Raw genomic sequence first — 14,494 nt, 5'->3', positions numbered from 1 at the left:
ACAGTTCTATGAAGACCTACAAGACCTTCTAGAAATAACACCCCAAAAAGATGTCCTTTTCATTATAGGGGACTGGAATGCTAAAGTTGAAGTCAAGAGATACCTGGATTACAGGCACCTGGAGTAACAGGCAAGTTTGGTCTTGACGTACAAAAGGAAGCAGGGCAAAGGCTAACAGAGTTTTGCAAGAGAATGCACTGGTCATAGCAAACACCCTCTTCCAATAACGCAAGAGAAGACTCTACACATGGATATCACCAGATGACCAATACTGAAATCAGATTGATTATATTCTTTGCAGCCAAAAATGGAAAAGTTCCATACAGCCAGCAAAAACAAGACCAGGAGCTGACAGTGGCACAGATCATGAACTCCTTATTGCAAAATTCAGCCTTAAATTGAAGAAAGTAAAGAAAACCACGAGACCATTCAGGTATGACCTAAATCAAATCCCTTATGATTATACAGTGGAGGTGACAAATAGATTCAAAGGATTAGATCTGATAGAATGCCTGAAGAACTATGGAAACAGAGCTCCATGACATGGTGCAGGAGACAGTGATCAAGACCATCCCCAAGAAAAAGAAATGCAAAAAGGCAAAATGGTTGTCTGACAAGGCCTTACAAATAGCTGAGAAGAGAAGTGAAAGGCAAAGGAGAAAAGAAAAGATACATCCATTTGAATGCAGAGTTGCAAAGAAGAACAAGGAGAGATAAGAAAGCCTTCCTCAGTGATCAGTGCAGAGAAATAGAGGAAAACAATAGAATGGGAAAGACTAGAGAGCCCTTCAAGAAAATTAGAGATCCCAAGAGAGCATTTCATGCAAAGATCGGCACAATAAAGGACAGAAATGGTATGGACCTAACAGAAGCAGAAGATATTAAGAAGAGGTGGCAAAAGAACTATACACAAAAGATCTTCATGACCCAGATAACCATGATGGTGTGATCACTCACCTAGAGCCAGACATCCTGGAATGTGAAGTCAAGTGGGCCTTAGGAAGCATCACTATGAACAAAGCTAGTGGAGGTGATGGAATTCCAGTTGAGCTATTTCAAATCCTAAAAGATGATGCTATAAAAGTGCTGCACTCAATATGCCAGCAAATTTAAAAGACTCAGCAGTGGCCACAGGACTGGAAAAGGTTAGTTTTCATTCTAATCCCAAAGAAAGCCAATGCCAAAGAATGCTCAAACTACCGTGCAATTGCACTCATCTCACATGCTAGGAAAGTAATGCTCAAAATTCTCCAAGCCAGGCTTCAACAATACGTTAACCGTGAACTTCCAGATGTTCAAACAGGATTTAGAAAAGGCAGAGGAACCAGAGATCAAATTTCCAACATCCGTTGGATCATTGAAAAAGCAAGAGAATTCCAGGAAAATGTCTACTTTATGCCAAAGCCTTTGACTGTGTAGGTCACAACAAACTATGAAAAATTCTTAAGGAGATGGGAATACCAGACCACCTGACCTGCCTCCTGAGAAATCTGTATGCAGGTCAAGAAGCAACAGTTAGAACTGGACGGGGAACAACAGACTGGTTCCAAATTGGCAAAGGAATACATCAAGGCTGTATATTGTCACCCTGCTTATTTAACTTATATGCAGAGTACATCATGTGAAATGCCAGGCTCCATGAAGCACAAGCTGTAATCACGATTGCTGGGAGAAATATCAATATCCTCAGGTACACAGATGACACCACACTTAATGGAAGAAAGTGGAGAAGAACTAAAGAGCCTTTTGATGAAAGTGAAAGAGGAGAGTGAAAAAGCTGGCTTAAAACTCAATATTCAAAAAACTAAGATCATGGCATCCAGTCCCATCACTTCATGGCAAATAGATGGGGGAAACAGTGTAAATTGTGACAGACTTTATTTTCTTGGGCTCCAAAATCACTGCAGATGGTGACTGCAGCCATGAAAGTAAAAGAGGCTTGTTCCTTGGGAGAAAAGCTATGACCAACCTAGACGGCATATTAAAAAACAGAGACATTACTTTGCCAACAAAGGTCCATCTAGTTAAAGCTATTATTTTTCCTGTAGTCATGTACAGATATGAGAGTTGGACTATAAAGAAAGCTGAGCACCAAAGAATTGTTGCTTTTGAACTGTGGTATTGGAGAAGACACTTGAGAGTCCCGTGGACTGCAAGGAGATCAAACCAGTCCATCCTAAAGGAAATCAGTCTTGAATATTCATTGGAAGGACTGATGCTGAAGGTGAATCTCCAGTATTTTGGCCACCTGATGCGAAGAGCTGACTCATTTGAAAAGACCCTGATGCTGGGAAAGATTGAAGGCAGGAGGAGAAAGGGATGACAGATGATGAGTCGGTGGGATGGCATCACCGTCTCAATGGACATGAGTTTGAACAAGCTCCAGGAGTTGATGATGGACAGGGAAGCCTGGCGTGCTGCAGTCCATAGGGTTGCAAAGAGTCGGACACAACTGAATGACTTATTTAAAAACAAACTACTTGTCCAGATAGTTTTCCTGACAAATACTACCAAAAATTTTAGAAGGAGATGATATCAGTTCCCTCCAATCATCTCCAGAAAATAAAAGAATACTTCTCTAATAATGAGCAATGTTGAGCAGCACTCTTTACAGTAGGTAGAACATGGAAACAACGTAGATGTCCATTGACAGATGAGTGGATAAAGTAACCATGGTACATATTACTCAGCCATAAAAAGGAACACATTTGAGTCAGTTCTAATGAGATGGACGAACCTATAGCCTATTATACAGAGGTGAAGTAAGTCAGAAAGAGAAAGGTAAATATCATATACTAATGCATATATATGGAATCTAGTAAGATGGAACTGATGAATTTATTTGTAGCACAGCAATGAAGAAACAGACATAGAGAACAGACTTATGGACACGGGGAAGAGGGGAGGAAGAAGAGGGTGAGATGTATGGAGAGAGTAACATGGAAACTTACAATACCATAAATAAAATAGCTAGCTAATGGGAATTTGCTGTAGACTCAGGGAGCTCAAACAGGGACTCTGTAACAGTCTAGAGAGGTGGGATGGGGTAGGAGGTGGGAAGGAAATTTAAGAGTGAGGGGACATACGTAAATCTATAGCTGATTCATGTTGATACTTGGCAGAAAACAATTCAATTCTGTAAATCAATTATCCTTCAAATAAAAAAAGATAATAAAAATTAAAAAAAGAATCCTCTGTTTTATGCAGCCTTTCTTAATCTGATGTTAAAATCATGCAAAGACTGTACATAAAAATAAAACTTCAAAACAATATATCTTGTAAACATATACCAATCTTTAATAAAATATAAGTAAATTGAATTCAACAATTTAGAAAAAGAATAGTACACCAAGACCAAGAGGTGTTTATCTTGCGAATTCAAATCTGGTTTAATATTTGAAAATTAGTAACTGTGATCCACCATATTAGCAGACTAAAGAAGACTAAAGCTATATGATCAAATCAGCAAGTGTGAAAAAGCATTTGATAAAATTCATCCTTTTTATATAAAAGCATTCAGCTAACTAGGCATACAAGTGAAGTTCTTTATCTCAGTACGGAGCATCTACAAAAAATTTCTACAGCTGACATCAAAATTAATGATGAGAAACTGAACCTTTTGCTCCTAAGATTGGGAATAAGGCAAGAATGTTTAGTCTTACCACTTGTTTAATGTGTTCCTGGAAGTCCTAGCCAGTGCAGTATCGCAAGAAAAGTAAATAACAAAGGAATTAAAAAGGAAAAATAAACCAAACTGTATCTGTTCAAAGATAACAATTTTCTACAATGAAAATCTCAAGCAATCTACAAAAAGAAAAAGATTCCTAAAGCTTAATAAGTGAGTTTAGCCAGGTTCCAGTACACAAGGTTAGCACACAAAAATAAGTCATATTTCTATATACTAACAATGAGCAATTGCAAACATCTTTCAAAGTACCACTTATAAAAGCTCCAATTAACGAGCAGTAAGTACTTAAGTATAAGACTGACAAAATATGTACAGGATCTGTATGCTGAAAAATATAAAACATTGATGAAAGAAAGACCCTGAAAAATGAGATACGATATGATTATGGATTGAAAGATTCAACCTATTGTTATCATTTCTCTCAATAAACAATCTCAGTTAAGTCCTAGCAAGATTATTTTTGTAGACATGGACAAATTTATATAGAAAAGTTAAGAAACTATAATAGCCAAAACAAATTTACAAAAAAATGTTGAAAGAGTCATATAATCAGTTTGAAGACTTCCTTAAAAGATACTGTACCCACCATAGTACGCCACCGACGGAAGAACTGGCAGATAGATCAGTAGAACAATGTAGAAAATCTAGACTAGACCTACACAGTTATGGTTAACTAATTTTGACAAAGGTGCAAGGGCAATTTGATTGTAGATGGATATATAAATTGTAAATCCATACAGTGGAGTACTAGTCAGTAAAACAGTAAGCTATTGACAAACACAACATGGATGAACCTCAGTTGCTATGCTGTGCTGAATGAAATCAGCCAGTCTTAAATAGTTGAATTCACTTATAAAAGGTATGAATCCATTGTGGGTAAGGCAAAATTATTACTCTAAAACCTTTATTTGTGTAGCAGAGGTCATGTTCATATCATTTGCCCTCTGCCTGCAGCAGATATATTATTTACATATCAAATATGCTTCCATGTTTGTTTTTTTTTTAATTTAACCTTCAAACTCTAAAGTATATAGTTCTCCTTGGCCTCGACATGATTATAAACATAAATGTGGACAGTGAAATTGCATGGCTAGAAGGTAACCATCTGAATGAACATTTTCTCATAGCAGAATCTCAGACTCTGGAAACCATTTCCATCTCCTACCAGCTTTTAATCTCTACTTCCCTACTGTTGTTTGAAAAAGCCTTTACTGTGAGAATCATTATTGTCAGTACAAAGGATCCTTGATCTAGGAGGCAGAAGACATAGGTGACTTTTGGCAAGTCACTTAATATTTATGTTTGTTTTCTAATCTTCAAATAAGGATAATAATACCTGTCCTGCTTGCTTCTTTTGAAATCAGTGGAAGCCATTTTATATGTTGTAAAATGTTTTTGTAAATGTAAGGTATCATCATTACTATTATTAAACATCAGAAATAAAGCAATATTTTGTGATATGGCAATCAAAGGAGGTTCAACTCTGAAAATTATTATGAATTTTAGAATTAATGCAGAATGAATAATAAAGATTTTATAACTTCTAGGTTGATTACTCTCTAGTTTTATTATCATTGTGAAAGTGAAAGTGTTAGTCGCTTAGTCATGTCAGACTCTTTGTGACCCCATGGTCTGTCCATGGGATTCTCCGGGCGAGAATGCTGGAGTGGTTTGCCATTCCCAACCCAGGGATCAAACCCAGGTCTCCTGCAATGCAGGCAGATTCTTTACCATCTGAGCTACCAGGGAAGCTCTGGTGTAATTTATTATCATACATTATTTAAACTATTAATAGAATATAAGATATGTTGTTACAGCAAGTTTTGGGTAGATGGCTAGACATCTTAGCACAAATTCAGGTTATGAAAATACTATCAGGAAGGGTAACAAGCAAAATACTTCTTAAGATTAATTTGAATTGTAAGAAATTCAGTTTTAGTTAAAGCTGTAGTTATTTCTTTCTAGCAGTAGATGACAGTAGAGTTCTTTGTAGTAAGAATCAAATTGCCTAAGTACTTATATAACAACAGCTTCCTGGTCACATTACCATATACAGAAATACTGCTGTAGGGACTAAAGATTTTACTTTCTATAAGCACTTTGTAACAGATTAAAAAAGAGTTTTATTGAAGAAAAAGGATAAATTTTAACGCGTTGAAGATTACTCCCTTCTCTGCTTCCTCCACCTCCTTCCCCTCCTTCCTATGGTAATTTTGTTATAAAGTTTATACATTGCTTTAAATAAATTAATCCGAGTGTTATAATTAGAAATCGGAATATTTGTACGAAACTCCAGCAATGTTTGATATAAGTCTAGCTAGACATGTGTTAAAAACAAATATTTTGGGCTGAAATGTTAGAATTAGCTAGTACTTTTGGCAAGGGAATACTGTGAGTGTAATAGTTTGGGGAAGTTCATGTCAGAGATGAGTGATTGCAAGGAGTGGCTGGAAGCAGGGAAAAGAAGTTATTTTAGAAATCCACATTTGCACTAATAAAAATGAAACTCAAAGAATGAATAAAATTTTGTAACAGATTAAATAGAGAAGGTAAATGACATTACTTCCATTGCTGATGTCTCTATATATGAACAGCTAGGTGGTTGTTGGATAATTTACAAATATGATCCTATCATAAATAAAATATTTTCACGTGTTTGATTCTACTTAGACCTTTAACTTATTAAAAATGATTGAATACTTTTATATGTATATTTATTATGTAATATGTGCATTTCACAATTTGAGACATAAATTTATGAACAAATTTTAACATAAAATTCCAAGATTATTGGAAACAGTGGAGAGAGCAGTTTATTTTTCCAGGAAATGTGTGGTTAACTTTCCATGAAGAGATGACATTTTTGCTGAGCCTTGAGGATGAATAGAATTTATCCCAAGAAAGCAAGTGAAAGATTCAGGAATTTTATCCACTTTACGCCCATAAAAAGACAGCTCATACTCTATAGATGTTTATTAGAGACTGTAGACACCTGTTGAGGGTGTGTTTTGTGTAAAGTTGGTTGTTAATAAAGAAATTATCTATTATTATATATACACATTTCTCAGAAAGCTACAATTTAAGAAGTTTGATCTTTAGATACTGTTGCCAGTTTGTTTAGATTGATACTAATTTTATTGCACAAAATAAAATGTACACAAATGAGCTATTAATTGGCAAAATGCATTAGTCAATGTTTCCTTTGTATGTGCGCGCGCGTGTGTGTGTGTGTGTGTGTGTGTGTGTGTGTGTCTGTGTGTGGGGGGATATCCTAATTTGATTACATTATTATTCCTTTTTATTCTGCTTGTCATTATTGTTTCTATTTATTTTGCTTGTTAAGCAGTAGGCAGGAAATTGTAAGATTTATTTGATAGATAATTTCTTGTAATTTATTTATTTTTTAATTGAAGGATAATTGCTTTACAGAATTTTGTTGTTTTCTGTCAAACCTTGACATGAATCAGCCATAGGTATACACATATCCCCTCCCTCTTGAGCCTCCCTCCCATCTCCCATTAGATTTTTTTTTTAAAGATCTTTCTTTCCTTTCCCTCTTTCCTCCCCCCTTATCATCCTTTAATAAAAGTGTCACAAAGCAAGTACCCAGAATCATTTTTAAATGTCACAAGTTACTTTTTTGTGCAAATGGACAGTTTACTTTTAACTGAAGGAGCTGTTTCTAAGTGAGATCCCTAAATCAGAGATCAGGTAAGCAGCAATCCTCAGTGTCAAGTCTAAAAATTAACATATCTCAGTCAACTAGAAGGATTTTTTCCCTCTCAATTGAAATTTCTTGCTGTGGCTGATTTTATATACTTTTAAATCTTAATATTTTTGCAAATTGTAGAATGTTTTAAAATGTACTGCTGATGTGCACTTGTCAGCAAATTATGTTTGGTAAGCAATACTAATAACATACTAAGTTTTTCTAGTTTCTGTATGTATTAGATTTAAGTCAGTGAATTAGCAATGTTGAGTTTTTTTAAATTATAGTTCACATTTTTTTCATTAAAAGTTATGTTTGTTTTTTAAGTGTTTTGTAATATCTGTTCCATACTAGTTTTCAATGAAAAGTTAACTGTTTATAAGGATCTATAAAGTCTATACTAGTCTATATTAGCTGATTTACTGGCGAAAAAAAAAACACAACCTTTTAAACTTACTATATTTGGAGAGTGATTTGGCCTTCAGTTATTTGTATAGGGTTGTAATGCATGTTTAAATAGTTTTAATTTTTAAAAATTTTTTCAGCTTATTATTTATATTTAAAGCTTTATATTTAATATTCTCATTAACCTGTGTAGTAGTATTAAAACACTCAAACATAGACCGTTTTAGGATGATAATTGCAAGTCTTTAAAATCTTCATCTCTAGTTGGACAGTTTTGCTAAGAAAGGCTCAGTAATGTGCTGTTTTATATTAACAGGAAACAGAACAGCAGTAGTGGTTTGAATACCCTGCAAACAGGAAGTTTGACACATGCGTAGCTCTTAGCTTCTGTGTAAGTAGTTGTTGAGCTCCTTCTGGAAATATTTTCAGTTACTGTAAGTTAAGTGTAAATACACATGAATGGCAGCTTATAGAGAAGTACCCTGTAACCAATATACAGGTACTACTGCTCTTCAGAAATTGGAAGGTTTTGCTAGCCGATTATTTCATAGACACTCCAAAGGTACTGCACATGATCAGAAAACAACCCTGGAAAATGACAGCCTTCATTTCTCTGAACATACTGCCTTATGGGACAAACCAAGTAAGTTTTGTTTTTGTTTTTTGATGATACATTGTAACTAGAAGCTAAAATACTAATTGGCGTTTTAGAATCAGTCAGAGAACTATGGGGAGTTTTTTGTTGTTGTCTTTTTTGTAATTTGCACAAACATATTTTGCAAGGTAAAGTTGAAAAAAATCCACAAAAACTTGATTATAAATTGAGCTGAATCACATAGCTCATGGTTTTGTTTTAAATACAATCAGTTAAATTGAGTAGCAGTGGGAAATTTTTCTGCAAGATTCTTAATTTCTAGTGTGTATTATGGCTTTGTTTTTATTTTTTTGTTTTTGTGTAAAAGTGAAATGCCTACGTTTAAGAGAGATAATCAGTTTATTTTTTAAAATGTCATACATTTATAAGCCTTAAAATTCAAAAGGGGTAAAAGAACTCTTGAATTTATAATTAAATTTTTATTATGTTTGCCATATTTTATTTTTAAACGCATGTGTAAAAGTTGCTTTAGTTTAACAAGTAGGATTTACAATATGAAAGCATACTATGATTATTCTATGTGAAATCTTACATTTATAACATTAAAAATACCAGAAGCTTTCTTACAGTGGGGGGTACTTGTTTATGCATGCATCACATTCTTTCCAGACATGGTAAAATGTTTGGACTTACTGCTTGGCTGAAATGGTGGTACGTAATGATTTTTTTGTGACATGCAATTTTTAAAGGATACATTTCACTTATAACAATACCAGTGCTGCCATTCCACATCTCACCTTGGACTTTCCTCAAAGTACTTTTGTCACTCTGATTAAAGGAACAATAGAATTACTCTTGGTACTTTTTAGTGTGTTTGATCACCAAATAGCACTAGGTTTTGCCTCTTTCTGTTTATATACTCCGTAGCAGTTAAGGAGGAAAACCCAGCTAAAAAAGCAACAACAGAACAAGAATGGCTTGCAGAATTGACACCTTTGTTTATGTAGTAGCTTCATAGTTCCACGGAAGTTTATTTGAATTTTCTTTAATCACATCAGAATTTTTTTTACCTTTAAGTTATATTAGGGAGAAAGTAAAAAAACATGTATTTGTACATTTTTTTCCTTCTAGAGATTTTGATTATTTATAATTAAGCCTTACTGTGTAGCAAGTTGATAGATGAGAAATCACAAATATCTTCAAGGTAATGAACTGTTGAATATTGAAATAGGAGTACATTATTAAAATTTACCAAGCAACGAAAGTTTGCTGTTCATTCTACTTGCCCTGTTCTGTTAAATTGCAGTCTTCTAAGGCCTTTTGGAAATCATTTTTATGCATTTCAGGGATCTTTTAATTAAACATTCAATGAGGAATGAGGACAGTACTGGATTAGTACACTAACCCCTATTTCTACAAATAAAGGGTATTTAGTAAATGTGTCACAAATAATGAATGTCATGGGCTTTTAATAATGAAAAGTTGTGTTTGAGCTGTACCCTCAACATTTAAAAAATGTGTGGGGCTTATAACATTTTCTGAGACACATTTTAAAATCTAGCAATTGAAGGTAATATCAGGAACTGTGATTTCTTTTGGAGAAACAAAATGCTGTTAACATTTTTCTTTATTGTGATGTCACAAAATGAATTAATAGGATCATAGTGTGCACAGTGAAATTAAGTACAAACTTTGTAACCATTCAAATAATAGATGTGATATAAGAAATACTTAAAGAGTGACCGAATGTTCATTAATCAAGCATTCTTTCACTTTCTCTTTCATATCCCAGAATATCATAGACAAAATAATTTTATATATGTAGCGATGAGTATGGTAAGCATGGAGTTCTGGCTTCCTATTATGAAATGTTTTGATGTAGAGGAGAAAATAAGGATACAACAGAAACAAAGGAATCCTTTTGTTTCAAAATTCCAAGGTTTATTTTTTGTGGTGGAAACACAAATTTTTATTCATTTATAATGTGAGTTATGGAAGGAACTTTGACAGTATGAAGTTTTCATGCAAACTACATTCTTCATGCTACTTAGAACAGTTTACTTGCATGACTTGTTTGATAAGAAAAAGAATGTAATATCTCCTGCTGATAAGCTCTCTGAGTATGCTTGTTTCAAAAGTGCTATTTAGGAAATAAGATAACCACAGAAACTACATTTAATTTTATAAAAAGTAGGTTTCTGAACTACTGAGTAAAGATTATAATGATCAATTTAGGCATATATGAAATGTAACAATTTTAATACAAGTTTCTTTATTCTTCAGTGACATTAAATTTAAGAAGAAACACAAAATAAAGGCCATATAGTGGTTTCCAGGTGCCTTAAATGTGTTTTATCTTTTACTACTAAAGTAACAGGAATTCCTGTTTGATAACATAAATATTTAACAGCTGATTCCATGAACATATGAGTACATGAAGTTCAAAACAAAAACATGAAGGAATTCTTTTTATTCTGACTCAGAATGAAAGGGGATATTGACATTCCATTGAGCTTTCTTTCCAGCAAATTTGTTATGGTTAGCTTCTAAATCTTTGATCATAAATGGTGTGTTGAGTTATACAGTGCTGAACTTGATGGAAGTTTTGCACATTTTAAATATTGGACTTTATTTAATGTCTAATTGCAATACTTTAAGCACTGAATATATGAATACCATGAAATACTTTACCTCTTCTTTCCTGTGACTTGATGGGTTGTTTCTCTGGCAGATACAAATCCTTATTAGTGAAGTTTAGATTGAAATACTGTATTGAACAAATGAGCAATTTTGTATATGGATTTTTTTCAGATAGAAATCATAGCTAAGTTCAATTCAGTTCAGTTCAGTCGCTCAGTCGTGTCCCACTCTTTGAGACCCCATGAACCGCAGCACACCAGGCCTCCCTGTCCATCACCAACTCCCGGAGTTCACCCAAACTCATGTCCTTAGAGTTGGTGATGCCATCCAACCATCTCATCCTCTGTTGTCCCCTTCTCCTCCTGCCCTCAATCTTTCCCAGCATCAGGGTCTTTTCCAGTGAGTCAACTCTTCGCATGAGGTGGCCAAAGTATTGGAGTTTCAGCTTCAACATCAGTCCTTCCAATGAATACCCAGGACTGATCTCCTTTAGGATGGACTGGTTGGATCTCCTTGCAGTCCAAGGGACCCTCAAGAGTCTTCTCCAACACCACAGTTCAAAAGCATCAATTCTTCTGCACTCAGCTTTCTGTATAGTCCAACTCTCACATCCATATGTGACCACTGGAAAAACCATAGCCTTGACTAGACAGACCTTTGTTGGCAAATTAATGTCGCTGCTTTTTAATATGCCGTCTAGGTTGGTCATAACTTTCCTTCCAAGGAGTAAGCATCTTTTAATTTCATGGCTGCAGTCATCTTTTCCTCCTCTGAGTCTCAAAATTCATTCTTCAATATACTTGAAGGCTACATCTTCTCCTTAATGCTAATTTCCTCTTTAGTGCTAAACTCCCACAGAAAGTTACTTATACATTTTTAAGCTACTATTTCATTGTGCCTTGACTATTATGTTGTCTGTATGTTTGCTCTTTCTGCTCTTGTTTTTGAGGGTAATAACTCAATCTTATAGCCTGGTTTGCAGGCTATAATACTGTAAATCATCAAAAAATTAATTACTACCAAGAAGCAGTAGAATATTGCAAATGAAAAAAGTAGATGAAAAGATAATGTGGGAGGTCTTTTAGCTTAGAAGTCACAAAGATACAGATATAGTACGCTAAAGCAGTGGTCTCCAACCTTTTAGGCACCAGGGAAGACAGTTTTTCCACAGACTGGAGGAAGGATGATTGAAGTGCATTACACTGACTGTGCACTTTATTTCTATTATTATTACATCAGCTCCACCTCAGATCATCATGAATTAGATCCTGGAGGTTGGGGACCCCTGCACTAAAGCATGGGAGTTCAGTTCAGTTCAGTCGCTCAGTCGTGTCCTACTGTTTGCAACCCCATGAATTGCAGCGTACCGGGCCTCCCTGTCCATCACCAACTCCCTGAGTCCACCCAAACTCATATCCTTAGAGTCGGTGATGCCATCCAACCATCTCATCCTCTGTCATCCCCTTCTCCTCCCGCCCCCAATCCTTCCCAGCATTAGGGTCTTTTCCAGTGAGTCAACTCTTCGCATGAGGTGGCCAAAGTATTGGAGTTTCAGCTTCAACATCAGTACTTCCAGTGAACACCCAGGACTGATCTCCTTTAGGATGGACTGGTTGGATCTCCTTGCAGTCCAAGGGACTCTCAAGAGTCTTCTCCAACACCACAGTTCAAAAGCATCAATTCTTCGGCACTCAGCTTTCTTGATGGTCCAACTCTCACATCCATACATGACTACTGGAAAAACCATAGCGTTGACTAGATGGACCTTTGTTGGCAAAGTAATGTCTCTGCTTTTTAATATGCTATCTAGGTTGGTCATAACTTTCCTGCCTTAAAGACTGTATGAGCTTTGGAAAGTTAAAACTGCCTAAACTGGTCTATTATAACTGCTTTAATTCTTTGCAGATTCTATTCCATTATCAATATAATGGGTATAATTCCCTGTGCTGTACATTAAATCCTTGTTGCTTCTGTACTTTATATATAGTAGTTTGCATATGTTAATCTCATACCCTTAATTTGTGCCCCACCCTTTCCCTCTCCACTTTGGTAATCACAAGTTTATTTTCAATGTCTGTGAGTTGGTTTTCTATGTGAGTTCTATGTGAGTCTGTTTCTGTCTGTGAGTCATGTTTGTCTTTCTCTAACTTATTTCACTAAGCATAAAATTCTCTAGGGCCATCCACGTTACTGAAAATGGCAATATTTCATTATTTTTTAGTAGCTGAGTATTATGTATATGTGTATCTATATATATATATATTTACATACACACATACACATGCATATATATATATACACACACACACATACACATACACATTCACACACATATATACGCACATCTATATACCATACCTTTCAGTTGTCTATTGATGGACATTTGGGTTGCTTCCATGTCTTGGCTATTGTAAATAGTGCTGCTATGAAGGTTGGGGTGCATGTATCTTTTTGAATTATTGTTTTCATTTTTAAAATTTTTTTGGATATATATACCCTAGAGTAGAATTGCTGGATCATATGGTAGTTACTGTTCCCCCTAGTGGCTGCACTAATTTACATTCCCTTCAACAGTTTACAAGACTTTCCTTTTCTCCATATCCTCTCCAACTATTGTTATTTGTACATTTTAGATGATAGCCATTCGGTGAGGAGTGAGGTGATAGCTTTGTGTGGTTTTGATTTTTGCATTTCTCTTAATAATTAGCTATGCAGAGCTAACACTTTTGAGCACTATGTGAACAAGATAACGAGTAGTCAGACAATGGAATCCCATTATAACAACAATGTAAGGTGTTTCTTCTACCTGGAATTTCCTTTTCCTACTACTGCCAATGATGAGATATATCCTACTTTAAACCTCTGCTCACATACTATCTCTGTAACAAAATCACTGAAGCATTCTGTTCCTCTGACCTTTATCCTTTTTTAGAGTTCATGATCTCTTCCTGTTCTATAACATCTATACTCACTTCTGTTATGCTTTATTTTATAGTATTAAAATTCTATTACATTAGTCCTCAAGTTACCTCTCTCCCCTATTTGACTTTAAACTCCTAAAAGGCATAGAATTTGTCAGTTTGTTTTTGTATTGCCAGCATTTTCTCAGTTAATGTTGAATTGTTTGTTAGACCAACATTAAATATCACTACAGTTTTACAGTAACAAGCTTTGTCTAAAAATTTGTTCTATTGTGATCTTTGTAATGTACATGGTTAGAGAAGGAAGACTGAGTATATACTGTTATATAGTGTCTTGCTCAAGTTTCATCCCAGTCTAGTAACATTAGCATCACCCAGGAGCCTGTTAAAAATCAAGCCCAGATCTAGATCTAGGGAGTCAGAATCTGAACTTGAACAAGATTACCTAGCTGATTCATATGCACATTAAAGCTTGAGAAACACTTTTTCCCTAATAACATTTTAATCTGATTGCAAATATTATGCCTTTATTGGAG

The 14,494-nt window shown here is 35.0% G+C and overlaps 1 protein-coding gene across 8 annotated transcripts in view; it reads left to right on the top strand.

Annotated features, from left to right (window-relative positions):
• Positions 1–14,494, top strand: part of PRKACB (protein kinase cAMP-activated catalytic subunit beta) — a 150,490-nt gene that overhangs the window by 52,897 nt on the left and 83,099 nt on the right. The window contains exons 1-2 of one of the 8 annotated variants that reach the window (XM_081490134.1): positions 8,167–8,193; positions 8,302–8,445. The exons of 5 other annotated variants lie outside the window; for them this stretch is intronic. In XM_081490134.1, coding sequence (XP_081346260.1) covers position 8,445 — 1 coding nt within the window. In that variant the 5' untranslated portion in view covers positions 8,167–8,193; positions 8,302–8,444. Of the gene's footprint in view, positions 1–8,166; positions 8,446–14,494 lie in introns of those variants that run through there. 2 more of the 8 variants (XM_081490139.1, XM_081490130.1) reach the window with 2 other exon arrangements.

Source organism: Giraffa tippelskirchi, chromosome 5, assembly GCF_054371585.1.
Source record: "Giraffa tippelskirchi isolate mGirTip1 chromosome 5, T2T-mGirTip1v1.2.pri, whole genome shotgun sequence".
NCBI lineage: Eukaryota > Metazoa > Chordata > Mammalia > Artiodactyla > Giraffidae > Giraffa > Giraffa tippelskirchi.
Note: the sequence above shows the minus strand (reverse complement) of the source record. Positions and strands in the feature narration are given on the sequence as shown.